At 43.8% G+C, this 21697-nt stretch overlaps 1 protein-coding gene across 2 annotated transcripts; it reads right to left on the bottom strand.

Annotated features, from left to right (window-relative positions):
* Window positions 1–5312: 5312 nt before the first annotated feature.
* Window positions 5313–21355, bottom strand: PROSER2 (proline and serine rich 2). 2 transcript variants are annotated; one of them, XM_009900259.2, is made up of 3 exons: window positions 21135–21355; window positions 10680–10932; window positions 5313–9058 (listed from the first exon to the last, which is right to left on the bottom strand). In XM_009900259.2, the coding sequence occupies exons 1-3, from the start codon at window positions 21318–21320 to the stop codon at window positions 8073–8075; spliced, it is 1425 nt and encodes a 474-aa protein (XP_009898561.1). In that variant the 5' UTR covers window positions 21321–21355; the 3' UTR covers window positions 5313–8072. The 2 variants fall into 2 exon arrangements, with proteins under 2 accessions (XP_009898561.1, XP_054034516.1); XM_054178541.1 differs by having other exon boundaries at window positions 10677–10932.
* Window positions 21356–21697: the final 342 nt, after the last annotated feature.

The following is a 21697-nucleotide window of genomic DNA, read 5'->3' on the forward strand; positions in this document are numbered from 1 at the left end:
CCCAAGAGGTGTAATTGTCTGTGGTTTGCTATTCAGGTTGGTCCCAAATCCCCACACCCTAGGAAGCCAGGGGGTTTGTTACTAGCTGCCTATCTTGCCTAACATAAACCCAAACCAGCTTTTGGTGTCAGGGGTAGCATTGCTGTTGCCTGCAGGGTGACACACTGCAAAGTCTGCTCTTGGCAGGGCTAGTGCAGAGCCCAGGGATTTATTAAAGGATGTATCAGCAACTGCTGTGCTGGGCACTCAATGCCCATTTCCTGGGCTTGAGCACACCAGAAAACTCCTGGCATAAATAAAGCTTAATCAGGCAAACTAAATCCATTTAGGAGGAAGGAAATGTTCTATGGTAATGAAGTTTGTGTCATGAAGCCTGAAGACCCTGTTACTGTACTACCCCTGTGCTGGCTTATACATTGGAAATAGAAATGTGCTGACAGCTGTTTCCTAATAGATGTTTAGATATGAAGAGAGAATCTCCCTCCTGCTGTGACAGCTTATTCAAATTCTTCTTCTCGTGTCATTCCACCCTCAGAGCATGGGTACAGTGGCTGGTTTATCATTGGTAATCAAAGTACGAACAAGTCATTGCACACGTGGGGCTAAGCTTCCAGGCTTGCTGGTTTTTCTCCTGGGCTGGCAAGTAAATGCTCCTGAAGTGATAGGTGTGGTGGTAGGAGAGGAAGGGTGATTCAGGATTAGTGCATAAGCCTGGGAACTGGAAGGTCAAGCTCACCGCTGCTGTTGTGTTTAGTTAGTGTTTTTTCTTGGCTTAACATCACTTGTCCTCGTTTCCCAGCTGGGAAAATGCAGCTCCTGCCTTTCCTCATGGGTTGGATAACCAACAGAGAACAGATAAAAAAATTACACAATTTTCTGATGCTTATAACAACAAAAGTCCAAAGAGCTGAGAGCTTCCGTTCAAGTGATGGGGAAAAAAACAAATCGTGGACATTTGACGGTGAAGCTGACCTCCTCAAGCCTGAGGAAATGAGTGATCCTGTTGTAACAGAGACCTCTCAGGCTGAACCAAAGAGGGAAGTGACTTGCACAAGAAGCCACTGTCAGTGCTAAGAGCAGAACGCTGCAAGAGCTGCTGGGAAGGGCAAGTGTGTGCTGTGCCCAGCAAGAGCTGGAATCTCTGAGGCCCTGTGCAGCTCAGTGTTGGCTCTCCAAGTTCAGGAAGGGTGCTTGTACCCTGACACCTAGCTACATTGATCTCCCTAAGGCTTCTGATTCACTCCTGGGCTGAATGACCCATGACTTAGGGAGATAAGACCTGCCCTAAGATCCATGTGGGGCTTTGTCAGGGAGTATGAGGACAGTGGGAGGTGGATGTATGCTTACTGGGAGAGCCTGGACGTAGTTTTGTGCATCTGCTCACAGCTACAGGTGTGCTGTTCGGCAGCAAACCCCTCAGGCAGTCTTTCCCCCCCCCGCCCCGGGCTCTGGCTCATCATTGGGTGAAACATCTCTAGACTGTTGCCAGCCCTGTCTGGTTAGTTTTTTTGTCTGATGCTTTTCCAGTAATTCTGCTGCAAACTTGTGTCTGCCAATGGGGAAATGCAGAGGAAGGATGTCCTGGCTCCACTGTACAGCAGTGCCCAGTGCCTGATGGTGGAAGGTGACTGCGATTTCCTACATGATGAAAGGCTCAGGGTAGCCACACTTCCTGAGTGGACCTGCTCCCACTTACTCCTAGCTCTGTGTAGGGCTGTTGGCTACCAAAGGAGAATTACTGTAAATTTTTGCCATAGCTACAGCAAGGTAATTGGTGTCTTCTGCCCTGTGCAGTGTTTTGCTGCTTTGGCTTTGGCTGCTGCACCTTGCAGCAAGGGCTGAGCTGATGGGAAGGCCAAGTTGTGAACAGAGGGGCTGAGGTGACACTGCTCTGGGATGCCCGAGGAGACTGTTTTCACTGCAGCAATTACAAGTGAAGGGACTAAAGTAAACAGCTATGATAGACCTCAGGCAGCAGCTCAATGGAGTCCTTGGTTGGCTGCATAGAGTGGAGCTGCCCCCTCATTCAAGAGTGAAGCAAAGGAGCTTCTGTATTTATTTTCTTTTAAATTCAACGATCAACATCCACACTAGTGTTTAGCAGGGTGTAGTTCCCTTCCCCATGGAAATACTTCATAAAACAGTGGGGGAAAAGTCCACAAAAAATACTTAAGTCATTGTTTGCTCCTCAGGTGAGGACAGTGTAAGAGCCGTGTTTCTTTGTGGTACAGACACCTGGGTTACCAGGGCCTCAGCAGCTTTGGGGAACAGCTTAGAATTAGTTTGTGATTCCTGAGGCTCCATAAAACATTAATTAAAACTCAAGAGCAGGTGTGAAGGCTGGTGAACAAAAGAGAAATTGAATCTGAGTTCAGCTTCAAGCTTGCCATCTGCTTTCTCTACTCTTCTCACACCTGTTCAGTTTAATCTTAAAGTTACTGAAGGCTCTGCTGGTTGCAAGCAGCAGCAGGTAATTATGACCCAGCAGGAAAATCCAAAGGCTAAAATGTCATTGCCAGCCCTACTGAAAAACTAATCTTTCCCTGAAGGTCCCTTGAGGTAAGGATACATCTGACTACTCACTGAAGTAGTCAGGGACGCACCGATTACCTTCCAAAGAAGGCATTTCCTAATCTGGGAGGAGTCACCTCACATGGGAAGAGAAGGCCCTGTTCTGAGGAGACAAAAAGAGAAAGGACCAAACAACAGCAGAACACGCAAGAGAAGGATGTGTTCCCTTGGAAGGGTTTAGCTCCATCCACTTTAAGGACCCTACTTACCTTAGGAGAAAAGGTGTTTATAGTTTGAGACTCAACATTGTGGTGAAGACGACGCCTCTGCCTTTGCCTCTGCATGATCCAGAAATTACCTGAAAGCAAGACCCTGTGCAGGTGGAAGACTCTGTGCAAGAAATAATGACTTAGATGGCAGGAAGTTGGTAAGATTCATATTTAAGTGAGCATCCACATCTACATACAGATCTGGTTTTAAATTATCTTGCTAAACTCAACTGCTAGTGCCAGTACAAGAGCTTATGCTCATCTATTCTGCAGTCATGCAACCTCTGAACACAGGCCCTGGGATACAGAATGGTAGGGGTTGGAAGGCATCTCTGGAGATAGAGTCCAACCCCTCTGCCAAGGCAGGTTCACCTAGAGAAGGCCACACAGGAACACATCCAGGTGGGTTTTGAATGTCTCCAAAGGAGACTGCACCACCTCTCTGGGCAGCCTGTCCCAGCACCCTGACACCCTTAAAAAAAGTTTCTTCTCATGTTTAGATGGAACTTAACTTAAAGCACCCTCTGCCTGACTACTGCCAACATAGCTGCAGCCAGTGCTATTCTAGCATGGATGTAAGCCCATAACCTGACAAAACATTAAAAGCAGACTGGCAGGTGAAGCCAAGGCAACTTGCTGTCAGATTCTTACAGCAACATAGAAGGTACCATTTAGAGATAAATGTGTTTAAATAAAGTAAACACTTTGAAGTTTCTCCACTCATTTCACATTCACCTCCCATCTTTCAGTGCTGACCTATTAAAGACATCAAACAACTTGCTTAGAGCCAAAGTCATCAAGAACAAGTTAGTTGGAGTTGTGGATGCTGTAGGAGTATGGAATACATCTGAAAACCAAACTGTCAGGGCTTGGCCCTGTAGCTGCCTCCAGAGCCACCTGAGCAATCCCATGCCCTGACTGCAGCTCACACTGCTCTGTCTGGCTCTGCCAGGAGTAGTGATGCCCAACCAGCCAGCTAAAGAATGTGTTCCGAGCTTCTCACCTTGGTGGGTTCAGTTACAAAGCAGTTGGAGCTCATTCAGGAGTGCTGTAAATTGCAGCCCCAGCTGCAGTTTGTGTCCCCAGCAGCACAGAAAACCAGCCCCAGTCGCTGGGCTAAAGCTATCGTCTCCCTTTTGCCTTGTGCCTTCCCTGATCACTTCATGGATAACCCTTTCTGAAGCTGTTTGTTGTTGAGGGAGAAGCCAAGTTTATTTCTGTGTACATACAAAACAAGCACAGGAGCAGTCAAAACATCAAAAGCTGCAGCCACTTGAAAGGCTTACAGTAAGTGGGCAGCTGTGTGAGGGTTTACCCGACAGCAAAGGTGAGGCACTGTAATTTAGTTGAAGTTTCATTGTAGACTGAGCCAAAGTTTGATTCTCTCACACTGGTTCCAGGCTGGAGCTGGACACAGAGGAGGGCACCTGCTCTGTCCTGGCTGAGACATGTACCCAAGCCCTGAGGCAGCCCTGGAGAGCTTGAGGAGAGGCTGCTAGACCTGCTGCTGTTTTTTGGCTTCCATCACCATCCTATCTGGGAGATAAAGTAGCTCACGCAAACATTATTTTTTCTAGAGCAATTGCCACTCTCTGTCATGACACAAGGTATTTGGACAAATGCTCAACAGCACCTGCCTATAAAAGAGAAATCCATCCTCAAAAATTATTTCAGGGGTTCTTCCCAAGTTTGGGGGGGAGGGGGGGGGTAATGGAACCTTTCAGGGCAGCCTGTGTAAAGAACATGGGGTTGAAGCCACAGAAAGCAGCCACTCAGTCCTGAGCATCTGCTCTTCTGAGGATTTTGGCATCCTTGTTATTAAGTCAAAGTGTGTTAATTTTGGCTCTAAACCATCCCCTATTTGAAGTAGGACAAGCCTCAGCACAAGATGATTCAACAACCTCAGCTCTGTGTTTGCTGGGAATCTTTACATCTGTACTCAGCAGCATGTGGCAGAGTCAGCACTAATTCTTGGTTGGAATCATCTTAAGTACCCAAATGAAAGGCAGCACGCATACACACATGCAGAAGGGAGAGGTAAGGATATTCTCTAAAGGGGATCTTGGTCCTGTGCAACAATGACCTCCACTCCCAGCAGGATCACACTCCCTTGTGGTAATACCCACAGAAGGCAGCTGTGGAAACACGAAGATGAATTACTGTTCTTTTGCACATACAAGATTCCTCTTGGAAAAGCCATTCTAATACTGCAAACCATTGGGGTGGGGGGTGGGGTGGGGTGGGGGAAGGCTTTTCTCTACTTCACTGTTCAGGATGAACCTCCTTCCTTGCAAAGACTCTCGGCTCCTGCAGCCCAGCAGTGAGAATACAAATCTGTTGTCAGAAGACAAAATCCTTCCCCCACCTCTTTCTTGCTCCTCTCCTCATGGTGTGACAGGATTGAGCTCTGCTTCCTGCACCCATCCACAACTGCAAGCAGTTATTGAATTTATATTAGTCATTAAAACAGTCACTTCCCTCCTTCAAGAAGAATGCATGCTACAGAGTGACAACAAAATTCCACTTCCCCTCAGCCATCATTTTATTGTTTTTTATCCCAGTTTCAGAGATGATTTCTCAGACTTGTGCAAGACAGTTACCTCTAACAAAGAAAAAATAAAATCACAGCAACATATACACACAAAACAAGATACACAAAAATACAGCTGAACTTATATACAGGTTATTAGCAGCTAGACTCTTAATTAACTTCATTTAGTACATGGCTTTATTTACTACAGTTTTAGGCACAGAGAAGAATTGACTAGTAGGCTATTTGCTATAATGAAGGGCCACAATGAATACCTGGTTCAATTTCTGCCAAGGGAGGACTTAGGTTTACCTGCTGAAGATCTAACTCTCACTTCCCACTGATTGAGGGCACAGCCATGCAGAAAGGCTAGAAGAACATGATCTAGCTAATTCAGCATACTGCAACTTTGTACTTTAGATATTAAACATCTAATTTTAATTTTTTTTTAAATAGGGCTATGTCACAGAGTTATTGAATAGGACTGAATTTTAATGAAATAGTGTCAAGGTTACTTCCCACCACCCCCTATTTGCTTAGCATGGACACTCAGCTGTAAACAGCTCAGAGAAAAGCTGGCAAGAAATGATGAGATGTGAAGATGGCTTTGTATGTGCTTCACATTTATACTGAAGAATTTGCTTAAACAGGATTTAAAAGCACAACGGCCATGAAACATTTAAATTACTTAGTAGGTTATGTTAATAAATTATGATGCATCACACACATGTAGGACTCCACTCCAGGCTGCCAGTGAAGCAGGTGTTTGCATGTATTTTATGTGCTTGTCCTCCTGGATTTAGGACTGCAGACTCAAAGGCCAGCAAAATAAGTCTGTGCTTTACTTGCAGCACACAAGCAGCCTCTTTTGTTTCAGCAGCACTTCTCACGTTGGATTATGCATGCCCAACTGCTTTGCCAGACAGAGGAATGGCCACATATTTTAATTACTGATTGCTTATGTATAGTATGCCTGTCACAATGAGGAACATGATCACTTACCCACTGAAAAGGCTGAAAAGAATAACTACATAATAGAACCAGCCAGATACCATAACAACATAATTAAAAATTGAAGCTGCAAGCAGATAATTTAAAACAAAACACCTTTAACTTATGAGACAGGTTGAAAATGGCACAAAAGAGTTTTCCTTCACAACAGCTTCATTTACCAGCTCAGCAAGTTTGAAACACTATCAAGAACTACAAACTTGTTTATCACAGTTATGTCAGAGCTCCTGGCTGAAGGGTGTGTCAGTTTCTATTATAGCCACTCCCCTCCTCTTCTCCAAGGTTTATTACTCAGCTACTTGGGGAAAAAATAAAAGAGGGAGTTGCTTGAGGATTTAGAAAGTGCAGAGGATAAGCGAGCTTTTGCCTTTGGAAATAGAACACTGAGAACTCTTACACGTGCAGGAATAAGAAATTCAGAGGGTCAGGAGCTTGGCATTTGATTTTTAAATGGCTATTCTTGGTATTTTTCAGGTGTACAAATGAGGAAAGTAGGTGTAATGTGGAAAAGCAGCTTTGTCACGTTAAAAAAACCAAACAAACTGCCCCAAAGTTACACACAAATGTTTTTTTGGGGGCCATCTTTAAAAACATGTCTACTGAACAAAGGCAAAATAACTCCAGCTTGGACCACTCATGAGTGATGTGCTCTTAAATACCAATCTCTCCTGTACCTCCACTTAGCCTGCAATAATTTTGGCTGTAATTTCTGTTATGCATTGGCAGGGCAGAATCAACTAAGGCTGTGAACAGAGGGTTGTTTGGCCTGTCAAACTACAGGAAGACCAAATGACAGTTTTCAGAAGTGAAAGAACTTGCAATTATTCAGCATAGTACAGCTACTGTTCAAAAAGTAACAGTTTCTTCACAAGAACCCCAAGACAAAAGACAAGACTTCTGACATAAGGTTCTTGAATTTGGTACAAAGTTCACTTGTTCTTATGGCTTCTCTGCTCTGAGATCCTCACTGGTACAGAACAGTTGTGGTCACAGATTGTCAGGAGGCTCTTTGGCTGTCAGTGGTGCATGTCCTTGAGGCTTATCTGGTGCCTTTCTGGACACACAGGTAGCTAGAGCGTGACCAAGAAGCAGGTGGCCAGGAAGAAAGGCAACACTTAAGTGAAGCAGCAGAGTGATGCAGACATCCCCTCAAAGCTTGGGCTGCTCTCTTAAGAAGGTCAAAACAGAAACCACCCTCCGTACAGTCTTAAGCGGGCACAGAGCATGGAAGCAGAAGACTCCACCACTGCTAGGGAACAAAGGCAAGCCAGCTAATATAGACAAAGTCAGGAAAGTGTGCCACTCTGGTCAGAAATTTCAGTTTTGACATCATCTGGGGCAAGACAAACAGAGCTCCCATTTTGGCTTCAGAAAGAGCAAAAGGAAGGTTCACCACTGGGTTTGTTATGTACAACAATACTGCACTATACACTTCATTAACATGATGCTGTCTGCTGTAGTCCAGCATTACTTAAATAAAATTCCTCTTAGTCACAAAGAGCAACAGATGAGTATCTCTGTAGAAAGGGTTGCTGAAGCCCACTGCTGTACATGACTGTATGTGGTGACAAGTCCTCCTGGGAAAAACACAAGTGGTCATTCCACAGTGTCTAGTACCTCCTTAACTTTCCTGAAGCAGAGAACTTCCCCCTTTCTTCTTCCAATCCATTTGATCCCAATCCTGTTGGGCCTATTCAAACAGGAAGCCATGCCATGGCTTTCCCCCCACTGCCACAACATTCCCACCTGAATTATGCTGTCTCTTTCAGTAGTCCCAGCTTCCGAAGCGCCTCTTTCCTCGCTTCTTCTGTTGAGCCACGGCCAGAGAACTTCACTGTTATCCCTTGGGATCGAAATCCAGAAGGTCTAGGCAGTGAACCTGATCTTCTCCTCATATCCAGGTTTAGACTGGGTTGCTTATAATCATTAGAACTTTTTTCTGTGTTCTGCTGTGCACTCCTGACCTTGTTAGCAGCAAGAGCTACCTCTGATTTGATTGTTACTGTTTTGCCCATAGGAAGGAAAGGGCTGGGCTGACTTTTTAAAACCTCATGGATGTTTTGATATCCATTGGGAACAGTGTCTGCCTGTTTAGGCTGCACATCAAGCTGCTGAGTGCTTGAGGCATGGTCCACTTGGTCCTGAGCTGCCTTTCCTTTCACTAGGCCAAGTTTTGTCAGGGCCTCATACCGTGTTTGCTCAGAGGACAGATCCCTTAAGGAAGAACTTCTGTTACGTGACAAGAAATCATTTTTCTGCAGCTTCTCCTCCAGTTCTGCTGCCAGAAAAGCTCCTCCATTGATGTTGGCCAGCACTTGAGCTCTCCGCTCCTGGACGTTAACTGCTGCTTTTGAAATTGTCTCGCTGAACTCCTTGCCACCGACATTTGTTATGTTGATGTTGCTGGGAAACCGGTGCAGTTTGGGTGCTGGTGCAGGGGGGTGCTTTGGAGCTGCCGAATAATCACCGTTGGCTATTGGCGTTTTCTTCCTGTCCAAATTCCCTTCCTTGAGGACACTGGGGAAGCGCACCTTGTTCTCCATCTGCTGCTCAGATATCTTCTGGGCCATGATAAGTGGGGTAGGGATAGAACGAAGCAATTTCGGATGCTGCACTGGAGGAGGGGGTGGAGGAGGAAGTGTCTCAGACATCGATGGTGGTGGTAGAGGGGGATGTGGGGGAAGGTCAGCAGGTACAGCTGGCTTCGGGCTCTCAGTTCTCCAGGCAGCATCCAACACTGAAAAGACAAAGCAGCAATAACATCACTAAGTCTTCACACAGAGCAGAATACAAGGCTTCCTTTCACCTAGGATTAGCAAGCATCAGTACTGTCCTCCTATGAATTTTCAACTCAAACTACAACTGAACTGCTCACAACAGCATCTTGTAGATGATGCTACAGTTCAACTTACCAAACTATTCTCACTATCAATAATCCTTGCTATCAATACAGACTGGGGATGAGGTGTTAGAAAGCAGCCCTGTGTAAGGGACTTGAGGTTCCTGATGGTTGAGAAGCTGGACATGATCAGACAGTGTGCACTTGCAGCCCAGAAGGCAAATCACATCCTGGGCTGCATCAAAAGATGTGTTGCCAGTAGATCCAGAGAGGTGGTTCTACCACTTTGCTCCGGTGAGACTTCACATGGAGTACTATGCCCAGATCTGGAGCCCTCAACATAGGAAGGGCATGGACCTGATGGAGAGGGTCTAGAGGAAGGCCACAAAAATAATCAGGGGGTTGGACTACCTCTGCTATGAGGACAGGCTGAGGGAGCTGGGGAGCTGTGATAAACAGCCTGGAGAAGAGAAGGCTCTGAGGAGAGCTAATAGCAGCCTTCCAGTACTTGAAGGGGGCATACCGGAAGGATGGAGAGATGCTGTTTACTAAGGCCTGCAGTGACAGGATGAGGGACAATGGCTTCAAACTAGAGAGGGGCGGGTGTAGACTGGATATCAGGAAGAAGTTCTTTACTATGAGGGTGTTGGAACACTGGAACAAGTTGCTCAGGGAGGTGGTTGAGGCCCCTTCCCTGGAGATACTCAGGGGTAAGGCTTGATGAGACCCTGGTCAGCCTGGTCTAGTTGAGGATGTCCCTGCTGACTGCGGGGAGGTTGGACTAGACCTGTAGAGGTCCCTTCCAGCCTGGACCATGATATGATTCTACAAAATTGACAGTGCTTTACTAGAAGCCCTCCTCCTGCCATTCATTCACAATCTGCACATCAGCTTCACTGTGTGTCAACAGCTGCTGCTGCTTTAAGTTTTGCAATTCTTTTTTCATTCTAACAGGCAGGAGAGTACATATTACACCCCCCTGTATGCACTCGCTGATAAAATCCTTCTCCCAAACCAGAGAGCACAAACTCTACAGGGTGAAGAGAGCAACATGCCACACGTTATCTTGTCATGATCATTGGCCTTTTAGTCCCACAAAGTGACACAATCTGCTGTCTTAAAATTCAGAGAAACACTTTAAGAGGCCTTAGGGAGACCCACAACAAAGACATCGATGAACACTAGCCTGCCCTGCTGTGATGATTCTGCAGAACTGTTACAAGTCAGTCATCACATAGGAGACTAAGACAGCAGCCCAACAGCTTAATCATAGGCATGACCTCCATGAGAAAAAAATAAATTACAGTAACAGCAAGAATTTCAGAAATCTCAAGTCAAATTACAATCACAGTCCTTGGAGCTCCTGATACGCAACAGAGTCATCTGGAGGTAGTTAGTAAGGTACAGAATTTCTTTAGCTGTTTCTAATAAGAAGTGGTATGTGCCAGGGATGGGTCAAGGGGAAGAAAAAGGCAGCAATAAACCAAAACTACACCACACTTTGAGGAAATACTACTACCTGGCTCTGTGTCTCTGCTAGGAGGGCCTTCATGGTCACTGCTCTCTGGTGTGGACTGTACTAAGTCAATGATATCTTCAGTCTCTGAATGACTCGACACATTTTCTTCTGTTGACCTTGGAGACTGACAGTGAATACCACTGTCACGTTGGATCGGCTCATCCAAGTCATCTTCTAAGGCATCTATGGTTTCCTCAAAGAACATGAGAACATCCTGCTCTTCATGAGTTAAGTATTTCAGACTCTCATCATCCTATGGGAAAAAAAAGCGAGGAAGATTAACACCCTACAGATGAGTACAGGTAAAGCCACTGATAGCAGACACAACACCCCTTTTCAAAGGCAGAAAGAGGCAGGATGAAACAGGCAATATCATGTCAGAAGCATGAAGCATCTCCTCTTTACCATTACAGGGCATTAATTTTGACTTAGCAACTGGTATTTCATCCTTCAAAGTACCCAACTTCAGCAATTTTCCCTTTCAGTTGGGCAGAACAAATTGTTGAAGATTATAAAAGCAGACTTCATCAAAAAAACCCAAACAAAAAACCCACCGACCCCCTACCCATGCCTTCACAGATGTTAAGATAACTTTTTCAGGCTCCAAACTGAAGCAAACTGTGTCAGGTTGAAGGGACAAGGCTTTGTGAGCAGCATGGCAAAGAAAGGCTGCACCTAATGCAGCCCAGCAAATTGGTTGATTCCCTTTTCACTGTAGACCAGAGGGGGACTTGGCTTCTAGAAGCAAAACTGTAATGACTCTACCCAGGCAGCCAAGAGGGCCAATGGCATCCTGGCCTGCATCAGGAACAGTGTGGCCAGCAGGAGCAGGGAGGTCATTGTGCCCCTGTACACTGCACTGGTTAGGCCATACCTCGAGTACTGTGTCCAGTTCTGGGCCCCTCAGTTTAGGAAGGATGTTGACTTGCTGGAACGAGTCCAGAGAAGGGCAACAAAGCTGGGGAGGGGCTTGGAGCACAAGCCCTATGAGGAGAGGCTGAGGGAGCTGGGGTTGCTTAGCCTGGAGGAGACTCAGGGGTGACCTTATTGCTCTCTACAACTACCTGAAGGGAGGTTGTAGACAGATGGATGTTGGTCTCTTCTCCCAGGCAGCCAGTACCAGAACAAGAGGACACAGTCTCAGGCTGCACCAGGGGAGGTTTAGGTTGGATGTTAGGAAGAAGTTCTATACAGAGAGAGTGATTGCCCATTGGAATGGGCTGCCTGGGGAGGTGGTGGAGTCGCCATCATTGAAAATGTTCAGGAGGAGACTTGATGGGGTGCTCGGTGCCATGGGTTAGTTGTTTAGGTGGTGTTGGATTGGTTGATGGGTTGGACGCGATGATCTTGAAGGTCTCTTCCAACCTGGTGTATTCTATGTATTCTATACCCCTGCACATGAGTTTTCCAGAGTTATTTGGAAGATCATGAAGTAGTAATAATGAGGGAGAGGGTTTCTAAAGATTTTTACCTTTGAGTTACAGAAAGGAAAAAATTAGAACAAAGACAAATATGTGCTGCCTAGCAGTAAAGTGCCTTGGGTTATTCTCTTGAGCAGGAAGCAATCCTGTAGACCACAGAAGTGATTATTTATCACTTGAATTATCCAGTCTTGATTTTCTCTGAGCCACTGCTCTTGATTAGCTTGATTAACACAGTACTTCTATGAGAAGCTAGACAGCAACATGCAGACTTTTCCCTACACCCTGGAAAACACTTTTCCAGAACCTTGGAGTTGATAAAGAATGATTAAGTAAGGCACTATATTAAGACAATGGATACAGGAAAGACATTTCCCAGGAGAGCCATGTGAATTCTGGAATGCTACTAAGTGTTGTTGCAGAGTAAGTGAGGTTTTCCCTTTTCTGGATTGAATTGCTATCCCACCAGGTATATACTGGAATCTTTACCATCACTCATTTCAAATGACACCAGCAAAGCAACACAAGACAGCTTCCTTGCTCATCTCTACTTTTCACTTCAAGGACATCAGATTATACATACAGGTAAGGTAACAAGGCTACTTCTCAGTGGCGGATTGGGGGAGTTTAGGTAAATAAAGGTATACAGTGCAAATGTAGTGGCAGACATGTTCTTGCTAGGGCAGCACGACTTGCTTCAAACTTACCATGCCTGTTCAGACCATCTTACATTCGATTACAATAGGAAAAACTGAGTGCAGCTCTACCTGTTACCTCAGCTCCTTGCACAAACACTTTTATCCCTGCCCCCAGCATTAAAAATAAGAACAATGTACTTCTGTAGAAAAGTAATACCCACAAAGAACCATGAAGTGCTGCATTGTACCAAGTGGCACCTACTCTAAGCACTCAAAACTCTATGGATGAGACAAATGCTTTAGGGCTCTTAGCTGCCTTCTCCTGAGTGGTCTGTAGAACATTTTCCCTGTAAATAAATGAATGAAATTCAGAAAACAGTCACACTGCCTCTTTGACACTTTAGGATGGATTTGCCTATCTGTGGCTGCATTCATGTAAACACAGCAGTCTTCACTCACAGCAGGCAGAGTCTGCTGTTAGAAGACTGAAATCTTGCAGGGGAACAAAGTTGGTTTCAATAAGAAGCTCATACTAGAACTACATTTCTAGAGAGTCAGATTTATTGTCATCAACACAGCTTGATATCTGGAAGGTACGCGCAGGTGGGAGTACCTGTAAGGTGCTCTTACCCTCCACAATGTCCTGCTGAATAAATAGCACATTCCAGTTTGCAGCTAAACTGCCACACAATCTTGAATTTGGATGCCATTTGCAATTGCCTATTTAAAGGACTAATTTCTAAAGCTGACGTATTCGGCACCTCACACCCACCACATGGCAGAACTCAGTTTTCAAAGGCCAAGGAAAGTTTCACAGCTGCACTTGAAAAGTGAGAGACAGACAAGCCTTTTTTTTTTTTTCTTCTTAATGGATGTTGCAATCTCCTTCCTTCCCCACCCAAATACTCATGTGGCTGCTATGTCTAGTAGGCGAGAGAATGACAGGAAAGGAGCTGTTGTTAAATAGGCTCTAGCTGAGCTGAACAGGACTCCAAGAAGCTTTTGTTGTGGGTGAGCTCATTGCAAGAGCCAGACTTCCGCAGGCAAAGGGAAAAGAAAAAAAAATAGAAAAAGGAATGTGTAAAAAGCTCATAGTGGCAGCAGATCCAGACTGCAGTGCAGTACAGAAATGACTGCACTGCATTTTGGTCATTTAAAAGAACAACATGAGCTTAACTCATTTGACCAAGAGCTCAGTGAAACAGCATGTGAATTGAAGCAGACTATCAGAAGCCCTTCCATCCATTTCCGTGCTGCAAGACAGTGCTCTTCCATACCAGGTAAGGTCTGGAGGAGGATGGGTCCAGCAGAACTCTGCCTAACTTACCATCCCTAATGGAACTTGCCAAAATGAGCAGTATCCCATTAGAAGAATCTGAAACGACTAACCATTCCTTTGCAAATACATTTGCAGTAAATGGCATACCTCAATTTGAAAGGCCAACCTCATCTCAGCACTTTCCTCATGCAGTTTTTCTTCAAGATGACCAATGTCATGTTTCCTTGGGGGAAGGAGAAGGAAAAGGACAGCAGCACTAGAGATTACGCAGCATTATGGCAGGTCACCATACTGAGATACAAGGCATCCAGCCTGGCTAGAAACTCCCTCAAGGCAAGGCATGTTTCAGTTTGTGAGACAAGGAAATAATCCCATTTTAGGCAAGCACAGTGAAAATAAACCTACTCAACTTGGTCAAATCAAAGGAGCTGAGATGTAAAGCAAGCAGTGACTTGCTTTACCACCACTCTGAGAACAGTGGTGTATTATAAAATGCTCATTTGTATTACTCATAGTAGAGCTTTCAGAACTATGGAAGGAATTTTGTTGTGATTAACTGATATCAGTTTTAACTAAGGTTACCAAGTCTAATTTCTGATTAGTTTATATCCTACATATTCCAAGTACTGGAACAGTTCCTATTCTTTCTAGGCTAGTTATCCTGGCCTGCTGCTTCCCTGAACAATTTGGGGTTTTAGCAGTCAAAGCAGAGTCTTTTCAGTTACTCAGGTTATTCCCCTCAATACTTTCCATCAATTGCCTACTCGTGCCATACAAATATACCTGATCTCATATACACCTAATACTGCTGACTTTAAAGCTACTGTTAAAAGGCAGACTACATTTGAGACTGTCCTAGTTGTAGATTAAAACAACTGCTTGGACTGCAGAAATTTGGGATGCAAACAGCTGAAATAGCTGAGTATGCTCAGCTGGCATTAATATTTTAGTTTCCTGTGCAGCCAAACATCTCCTGCTTATGCCAAACAGGAAAGAAACTGTTATGGCAGTGTTTGGCATTGAAGAGAAAAAAAAGAAATGAGAAGAGACAGAAGAACAGAGGCTGCTTCACAGAAAAGATCTTTTTCCTACCTGTCCAAAATAGTGACTTGGTATCAAAAGACCAAAATTTTTCATGTACACCTGAATAAATCCTTACCATCACATGCAGACCTACAATTCCAAGACCAGCAAAGATTTGACAGAAACAGAACAGCAGGGGAAATCCCCAGACATCTGCAGTGGTTAATAAATAAAATCAAATCATTCTTCTGAAAACTGCTAGAGAACCAAGCTTCAATTAGCAAAGTATCAGGAGACCACCAGACTCAACTGACTTGTCAATCACTTGACAATGTCAAAGATTTAATGGACACAGTCACTTAGGCCATAGCCTGTTAACAACAAGGCAGGCAGCTCTACTTGTAAAAAGAAAGGGGGGTGGGGGGAAAGCAAGCCCTGCATGCAGGAATAGTATCAGAACAAATATAAAATCTTCAGCATGGAAGAAAAAGGCAAGGACCTCAGATTATATTTACATAAAAGGAAAACAATGGATCACACTGCTTTGTTACCCAAGTTGGGAGCAAGTGAATTACAGCTAAGAGCAGAAACTACCATACAGGATCAGATCAAAAAGTCCATTTAGCTCAGCAGTCTGCCTTCAGTTGTAATTTCATAAATCGTGAAACAAGACATGTTGTGAACAGGTGTAATCCCTACACCTCTAAACTTCTGATACTTCACCAACAATAGCAGACAATTAACTTTGTATTTGCTAATCCACATATGCTGGAAAAGTTGCTGCAAGAACTGGGTAGAACAGAATGAGACCTTCAGAGTCACAGAGGTGTGCTGGTAGGCCCTACAATGAAATTCAGTTGAGGAACACATGAATATAGAGTGATGAAAAAATGGCAATACAAGACAGGAGGAGTTGCAGGTCAGTTTGAATGCCATAAAGAGGAAAAAGTGTTTAAGCAAATGTCATTCTGGGATATATCAACCAGGGTGATGAAATAACAGCACATCCTCATTTGGAACACAGAGTTCAGATTCAGTCACTGAATTTTGGAAAGGACGCAGCCAAGCTGGAGATGGTCCAGAACAAAGCAAGAAGTGCAATTTAGTTGCACAGGAAGGCTGGAAGGATGGAGCCCAGCAAGTTTTAAAAGCAGGGGAGAATGAGTGGATGGTAGGCAGACAGCCCTGAATGTGTTTTAGTGTATAATTGTTGACCACCCACATCATTACAACAAACCCTCTCAATGTGCATGAAGGCAAGACAACTGAAAATCTGCTTTCATGTTACAGAAACTCTAACCCAGTTAAGCCTTAAGATTATCAGTATCCAGGGGAAAAAACACATTATGAAAAGAGTCTCTCAGGACTTTCCCTTAAATGTACCTGAAGCACAGCTCAGCATCGCAAGACCTCACGCACTCAAATTGTGAGCAAAAGTTGCAGTGGGCAAACAGACATATCCTGTCCTTTCCCAGTAACTCCTGAAACCACACTGGAATCCCAGGACCTCTTCAGAGAGGCTGAGTCAAAAACACAGCAATGGGGTGCACTTAGAAACCAGGTCTCTTGTACTTCAATTATCTGTACTGTTGCAAAAAAGGATAAAGGTCATAGCAACTGATTCAGACTCAAAGAAACATCATAACTACAAAATAACCAGGTCAGACCTGAGTTAAATGTCTGAATGCAGGGAATGAGACACTGAGGCAGCTCAGACTACTCACAAGATACTTGCTCTTCTTGTCCAGATAAGCTATGTTCAAAATATCACCTGGACTACACACAGTGGTTGGCAGGGACAAACCATCTTCAGTGATGGAGAACAAGTCTTGTCAGAGCCACAGAGGAAGCTTGTTTCAAGAAATAAGCAGAATAAGCAACCCATCTTTTCAGAATTGTGACCATCTGCTAATTTAAGCCACTCAATTAGTGACCAAAAGAAACAGCCACTTGGACAAATTCTAGAGGACACCACTGCCCCAGAAAGAGTAGTGCAGCATTAACTGAAGACTGGTCTGAAACAAAGGATAACATAAAATAAATATAAAAACCCACAGCATGATCCTTTGACAGTAACAAGAAGTCACTGTCCCTCAAACCTAGTGCTTGGTAAAATATATTCAGATGCAGAAGGTACAGTAGTGAAGTCACATCGACTGACCCAAGGCACTGACAAAGCTTATTACCAGCACAGATCCAAGTAGCACAGCTCACTAGGTACAGGCAGCACCTTCTGGTAGGTTTTTGGCAGGTGATACCATTGTCCTAGCATGTTATTCACACCTAGAAACTAAAGCAGTTACTCATGGCTGAGAACAGATACACACTGGAATTACCAGAGTGAAGCACTAAAACAGGATTGGCTTTAAGAAGCGGGTCCATGCCTATTCAGTCAATGGAACAAGACAAATGGCTTCAAAAAAACTAAGACTTGGTTTTATCTCCAAATTGTCTTTAAATTGTTGCAACCATATTTCACTGGAGATTAATTCTCACACCATGTATCAGAGAGTGACATTCAAGAAAGGGTTTTGGGAAGTCATACATGCCCAGCAGAACAGAGTGGTTCTGTTTACCCTCCCACCTCGGACAGTGTTTCCATGTCTGAAGAAGGGATATTTGACTCATGCTTTTGCCAAGCATATGTATGAATAGCACCTTCATTAAGGAGACACAGGAATATGTGCATATTCATGGCCTCATATGGAAGAATTTTTATGGCTATAAAAGTTGTTGTGAGATGAAAATATCGAGGCAAACACTCCTCCCATCTAATCACATGCTCCTGTACTTGTCTTTGGATGCTGTGATAGATCTGGCAGCACAAATTCAGACCTGACCATCTATCATTTATACAGAAAATTCTACTGCAATCCAGACAGGACATCAGCACTTTGCTTGCCATTTAAAAAAAAAAATAGTAATTTGGCTTTAAGGACTGCAATTATCTAAGATAACTAAAAGCATCATTATGTAGGTAAGAAGTGGCAAAGAAATCTGGCAAAATTAAACTGAACTGACAAGAGCTGACTTGTGAGAACTGCACACACAGAATTTTAAGACCTTTTTGATACACTGTAATGCACATCCACCTCCTAGTCATCCCCTAAATGGACAACCAGTTCCACAGCAAGTAATGCCAGCACAGACCCGCAGTATGCAAGAACAGCCACCAGTCAACCAAACCAGCTCCAAGCAGTCAGCGTAGGCTACAGCCAGTCCAAGTGTTTGCCTCTATTATCACATCCCTGGGTTTGTTTGAATTTCACAGATGCAACACAAAGGTTGTATTTAGTGACTGATGTAGTTTGACACCAAGAAGCTTAATAGCCTCTTTTTTGTAATCAAGGAAGAAGAAACTTGCAGCAGTATGGGCCTGTCACAAAAGAGCACTGATGCTCTTCTTTCCTTTGCAAGGGCCTTCAACAAATAAAAATAAAATTTAAACTCAACCTTGACCCTCCCTGTTGTGCCTCTAGGTAAACAGACCCAGAAAAGTGGTAAATAAAGAGGCAGGTGGGTCTGTAGCTGCTTCTGTTTCAGGGCTATGAAGGTTCAGTGTGCCTGAAAGTCTGCCCCTTCCTTTCTCAGCATTGGTGTACTGAAAAATTACTTATCTAGACAAAGCTGTTTATCCCCTCCTCCTTATTAGGCCAAAGCTTCTGCATTTTCCCAACTTTAATAACAAAAACCACTGAAGCAAATGTTAAGGTCTCTACAAGCATATTCCAGCAACTAGCTTTTCCTCTTACAAACACCCTACTATGCTTAGTGGACTGTGAAAATCATGCTTTTTAGTACATGATTACACAAAGATATAAGGAAAAGAAAAAAATAAATTGAAGAATACTGTTCTTTATCCTGAGGATTTCTAAAACTTGTTCCAGTACTGAACAGACAAAAGGTAGTGGCCAGTGGAACAATTCTCTTCTTACTTCAGTTCACAAAAAGCAAAGATCTGAGCAGCACTAAAGGCTCTTTATTCAATTACAATTGGTAGAATTTCCTTACCGTTCAGTTCAACGCAGACACCTTCTCAAACTCATAAACTGAAATTATGCCTTTGCTGAAGAGTTTCCATCCCCCATTCTGTTATTCCATGCATACTATTTGTCAGCCTTACTGGACCTGCCACTTACTATACTGCTGGAAGAACAGTCATGGAAGGCAGTGACACTAAAATGAAACTTCTTAGCAAATGCTTCGCTTTCTTCATGCACAAATCCAAACAAGACAGACTAAAGGCTTTGGGAACTTTTGCTGATGCACAGGTCTGATGGGAATTGCAAAAACCTGGAGCCAGCTTTAGCTCCGTCTATAAATTACTTCATTACATAGCAGGAAGGGATTCCAATCCTAGCTGACTCATCATCATCTGGGTTATCACACGGTAAAATCTAGTTAGGCTAAAGGAATCTATGTTGCTTTCTGACAGACTCAGGAAGACACTATACAAACATAAAAATGTATATACAGCCTTCAATACTGAGTTTTGGGCTTTTTACTAGTCTTGTGCCTGCTACTGTAACTAGCGCAGATGAGAAACACTTGAAGGACTAAGTTTAGTAATACTTGTTTTGTGTTTTAAGTAGTAACACAAGCTGAAGGATACAGCATAATATTAACAGAGTTGTATTTCCACTGGAAACAAAGAAGGAACATCTTTAGAAGCACCTCCAGTTGCCAAAATCTCACAAGTAGCACAATAACACTGAGCATTCTTGGAGTACACAGATAAACAGAGGTATCAACTTGTCAACTTAATTTTGCTACTTACTCTTTCACGGGAAACTACTTCACTAAAAGGAAGGCAGCAAGGAAGGCAGAGGGAAAGACACAAAAAGCCTAATTCCACACTTAAGGTAAGACAGAGATTTGGATTTCCATTTAGGGAAAGCATGTTTACTGGAGTGCTTGCCCTTCGATTAAAAATGGATGCTTTTCAAATGGTTGTGATGATAAAAAAAACATATGAGGCCCCCTACCTGCTTTCTAGGCTCAGCCTGTCACAGTACAAGCAGTACTGTTGAGTTCATTGCCTGAATCATCCCACTAATTAGAAAAATGCAGAAGTGCATCCTACTCCCTCAATTACTCACATACTATTTAAATGGCCACACACTCATTCACTCATGTGAAGACAGCTTTGTTTGTGGTGACGTATTTGTTACTCACCTAATTATATGAAGGTGGAATAAGCTGAGACCTTCACTCAGAAGTGTCAACAAAGAGCTTAAGCAAGAAACAGCGTACACAACCAATGCCAGCCTTAAGTTCTTTTATAAGCTACTTAAGAAAGCAAGGGCAGAGATGGGCAGCAAACTGTGCACCACACACAGGTGGTTGCACCAAGCAGCCCAGTGCCATGTGTGCTCCTTACTGCTGTTCTCTGGGAGGAATGGAGCAGCACACTCCAGGCTTTGAGATAATCAGTCCAGAATATCAAGCTCATGTATAAAAGCAAAGGAGTTATTTCTGGCCTTTCAGTTTACAGATTCATAGAATGGTTTGGGTTGGAAGGGACCTTGACAATCACCTAGTTCCAACCCCCCTGCCGTGGGCAGGGACACCTTCCACTAGACCGGCTTGCTCAAAGCCCTGTCCAACCTGGCCTTGAATACCTCCAGGGAGGGGGCATCCATGACCTTCCTGGCCAACATTTGCCAGCATCTCACCACCCTCACTGTAAAGAACTTTTTCCTAATAGCCAGTCTAAATCCACCCAAATAACTCTTTGCATAGATATACAGACCTCCTTGGCCAGGATGTTCAAGGCACTGCCCAACCTGGCCTTGAACACCTCCAGGGAGAAATCCTGATTGGAGGTAGGGGTGGTGGGAAAAGGTGGTGATAGAGTTTGTTCCCTTCCTCAACCATTAGGAGAGTGAGCCAGCTCCAGAGAGCAATGAAAATACAAGATACCCTCACACAAATATTTGATCATAGTAATTATCCCTTGTCATCATTTGTTAACAATCAAGAGTACAAGCAACCATTTAGGGCTAGAAATGGAAAACAAAACAAAACAACCCAACAAACCAAACCAAAAAATGTAATTAATGAGCCTTAAGCTTAAGTGAAACAAAACACTTACCAAGGCAAGATTTCTGCACTTAGCTTGGCTGCCATGATTCTCCACACCACCACCCATTTCCATGCTCCCACATGCGTGCTTTGGAGAGATTTCAGATGCCATTTCAGGAGAATCTGAGAGGAGATTTCTAGGCATCACACTCTCTTGGCTTATCAGTCCTGATGAGGCGCAGAATGCCATCAGCATATTATGTATGGGCTCTCAGGGCTGCTGTCTTCAGTCATTTCTGAAAACAGAAAACAATGGGTTGCATTTAAACTCTTAATCTTTTTCTTTTTTTAATACTTGAAAAGGAGTGGAAAAATAAATAGTAAAAAGTCACCCCAACAAGTTAATAAAGGGCATATCTTCATGGGCCAGAACACATCTACCATCTACAGGGATCTTTATTTAAAAAACAAAGGAAAAATGGTCTTATTCTGAAAGGTGACGTTAAAGATCCAGATTTTCAAGATCCCTATCTTGTGTGCCTCCAAAGCAGATGTCTAAAGGATGGACCCTGCACAGATACCTGTCCTACAGATTCAGTTTGTTTTCCATTATGACACATCACTAACAGTAAT

Source organism: Dryobates pubescens, chromosome Z (assembly GCF_014839835.1).
Source record: "Dryobates pubescens isolate bDryPub1 chromosome Z, bDryPub1.pri, whole genome shotgun sequence".
In the NCBI taxonomy this organism is placed as follows: Eukaryota; Metazoa; Chordata; class Aves; order Piciformes; family Picidae; genus Dryobates; species Dryobates pubescens.

Coding starts and splice junctions, on each gene's coding strand:
- PROSER2 (XM_054178541.1), bottom strand. CDS start 21,320: ATGCTGATGGCATTCTGCGCCTCATCAGGACTGATAAGCCAAGAGAGT. Junction 10,933..21,134: donor AGTGCAGAAATCTTGCCTTG/GTAAGTGTTTTG, acceptor TTTTTCCCATAG/GATGATGAGAGTCTGAAATA. Junction 9,059..10,676: donor CAGAGACACAGAGCCAGGTA/GTAGTATTTCCT, acceptor TTGTCTTTTCAG/TGTTGGATGCTGCCTGGAGA.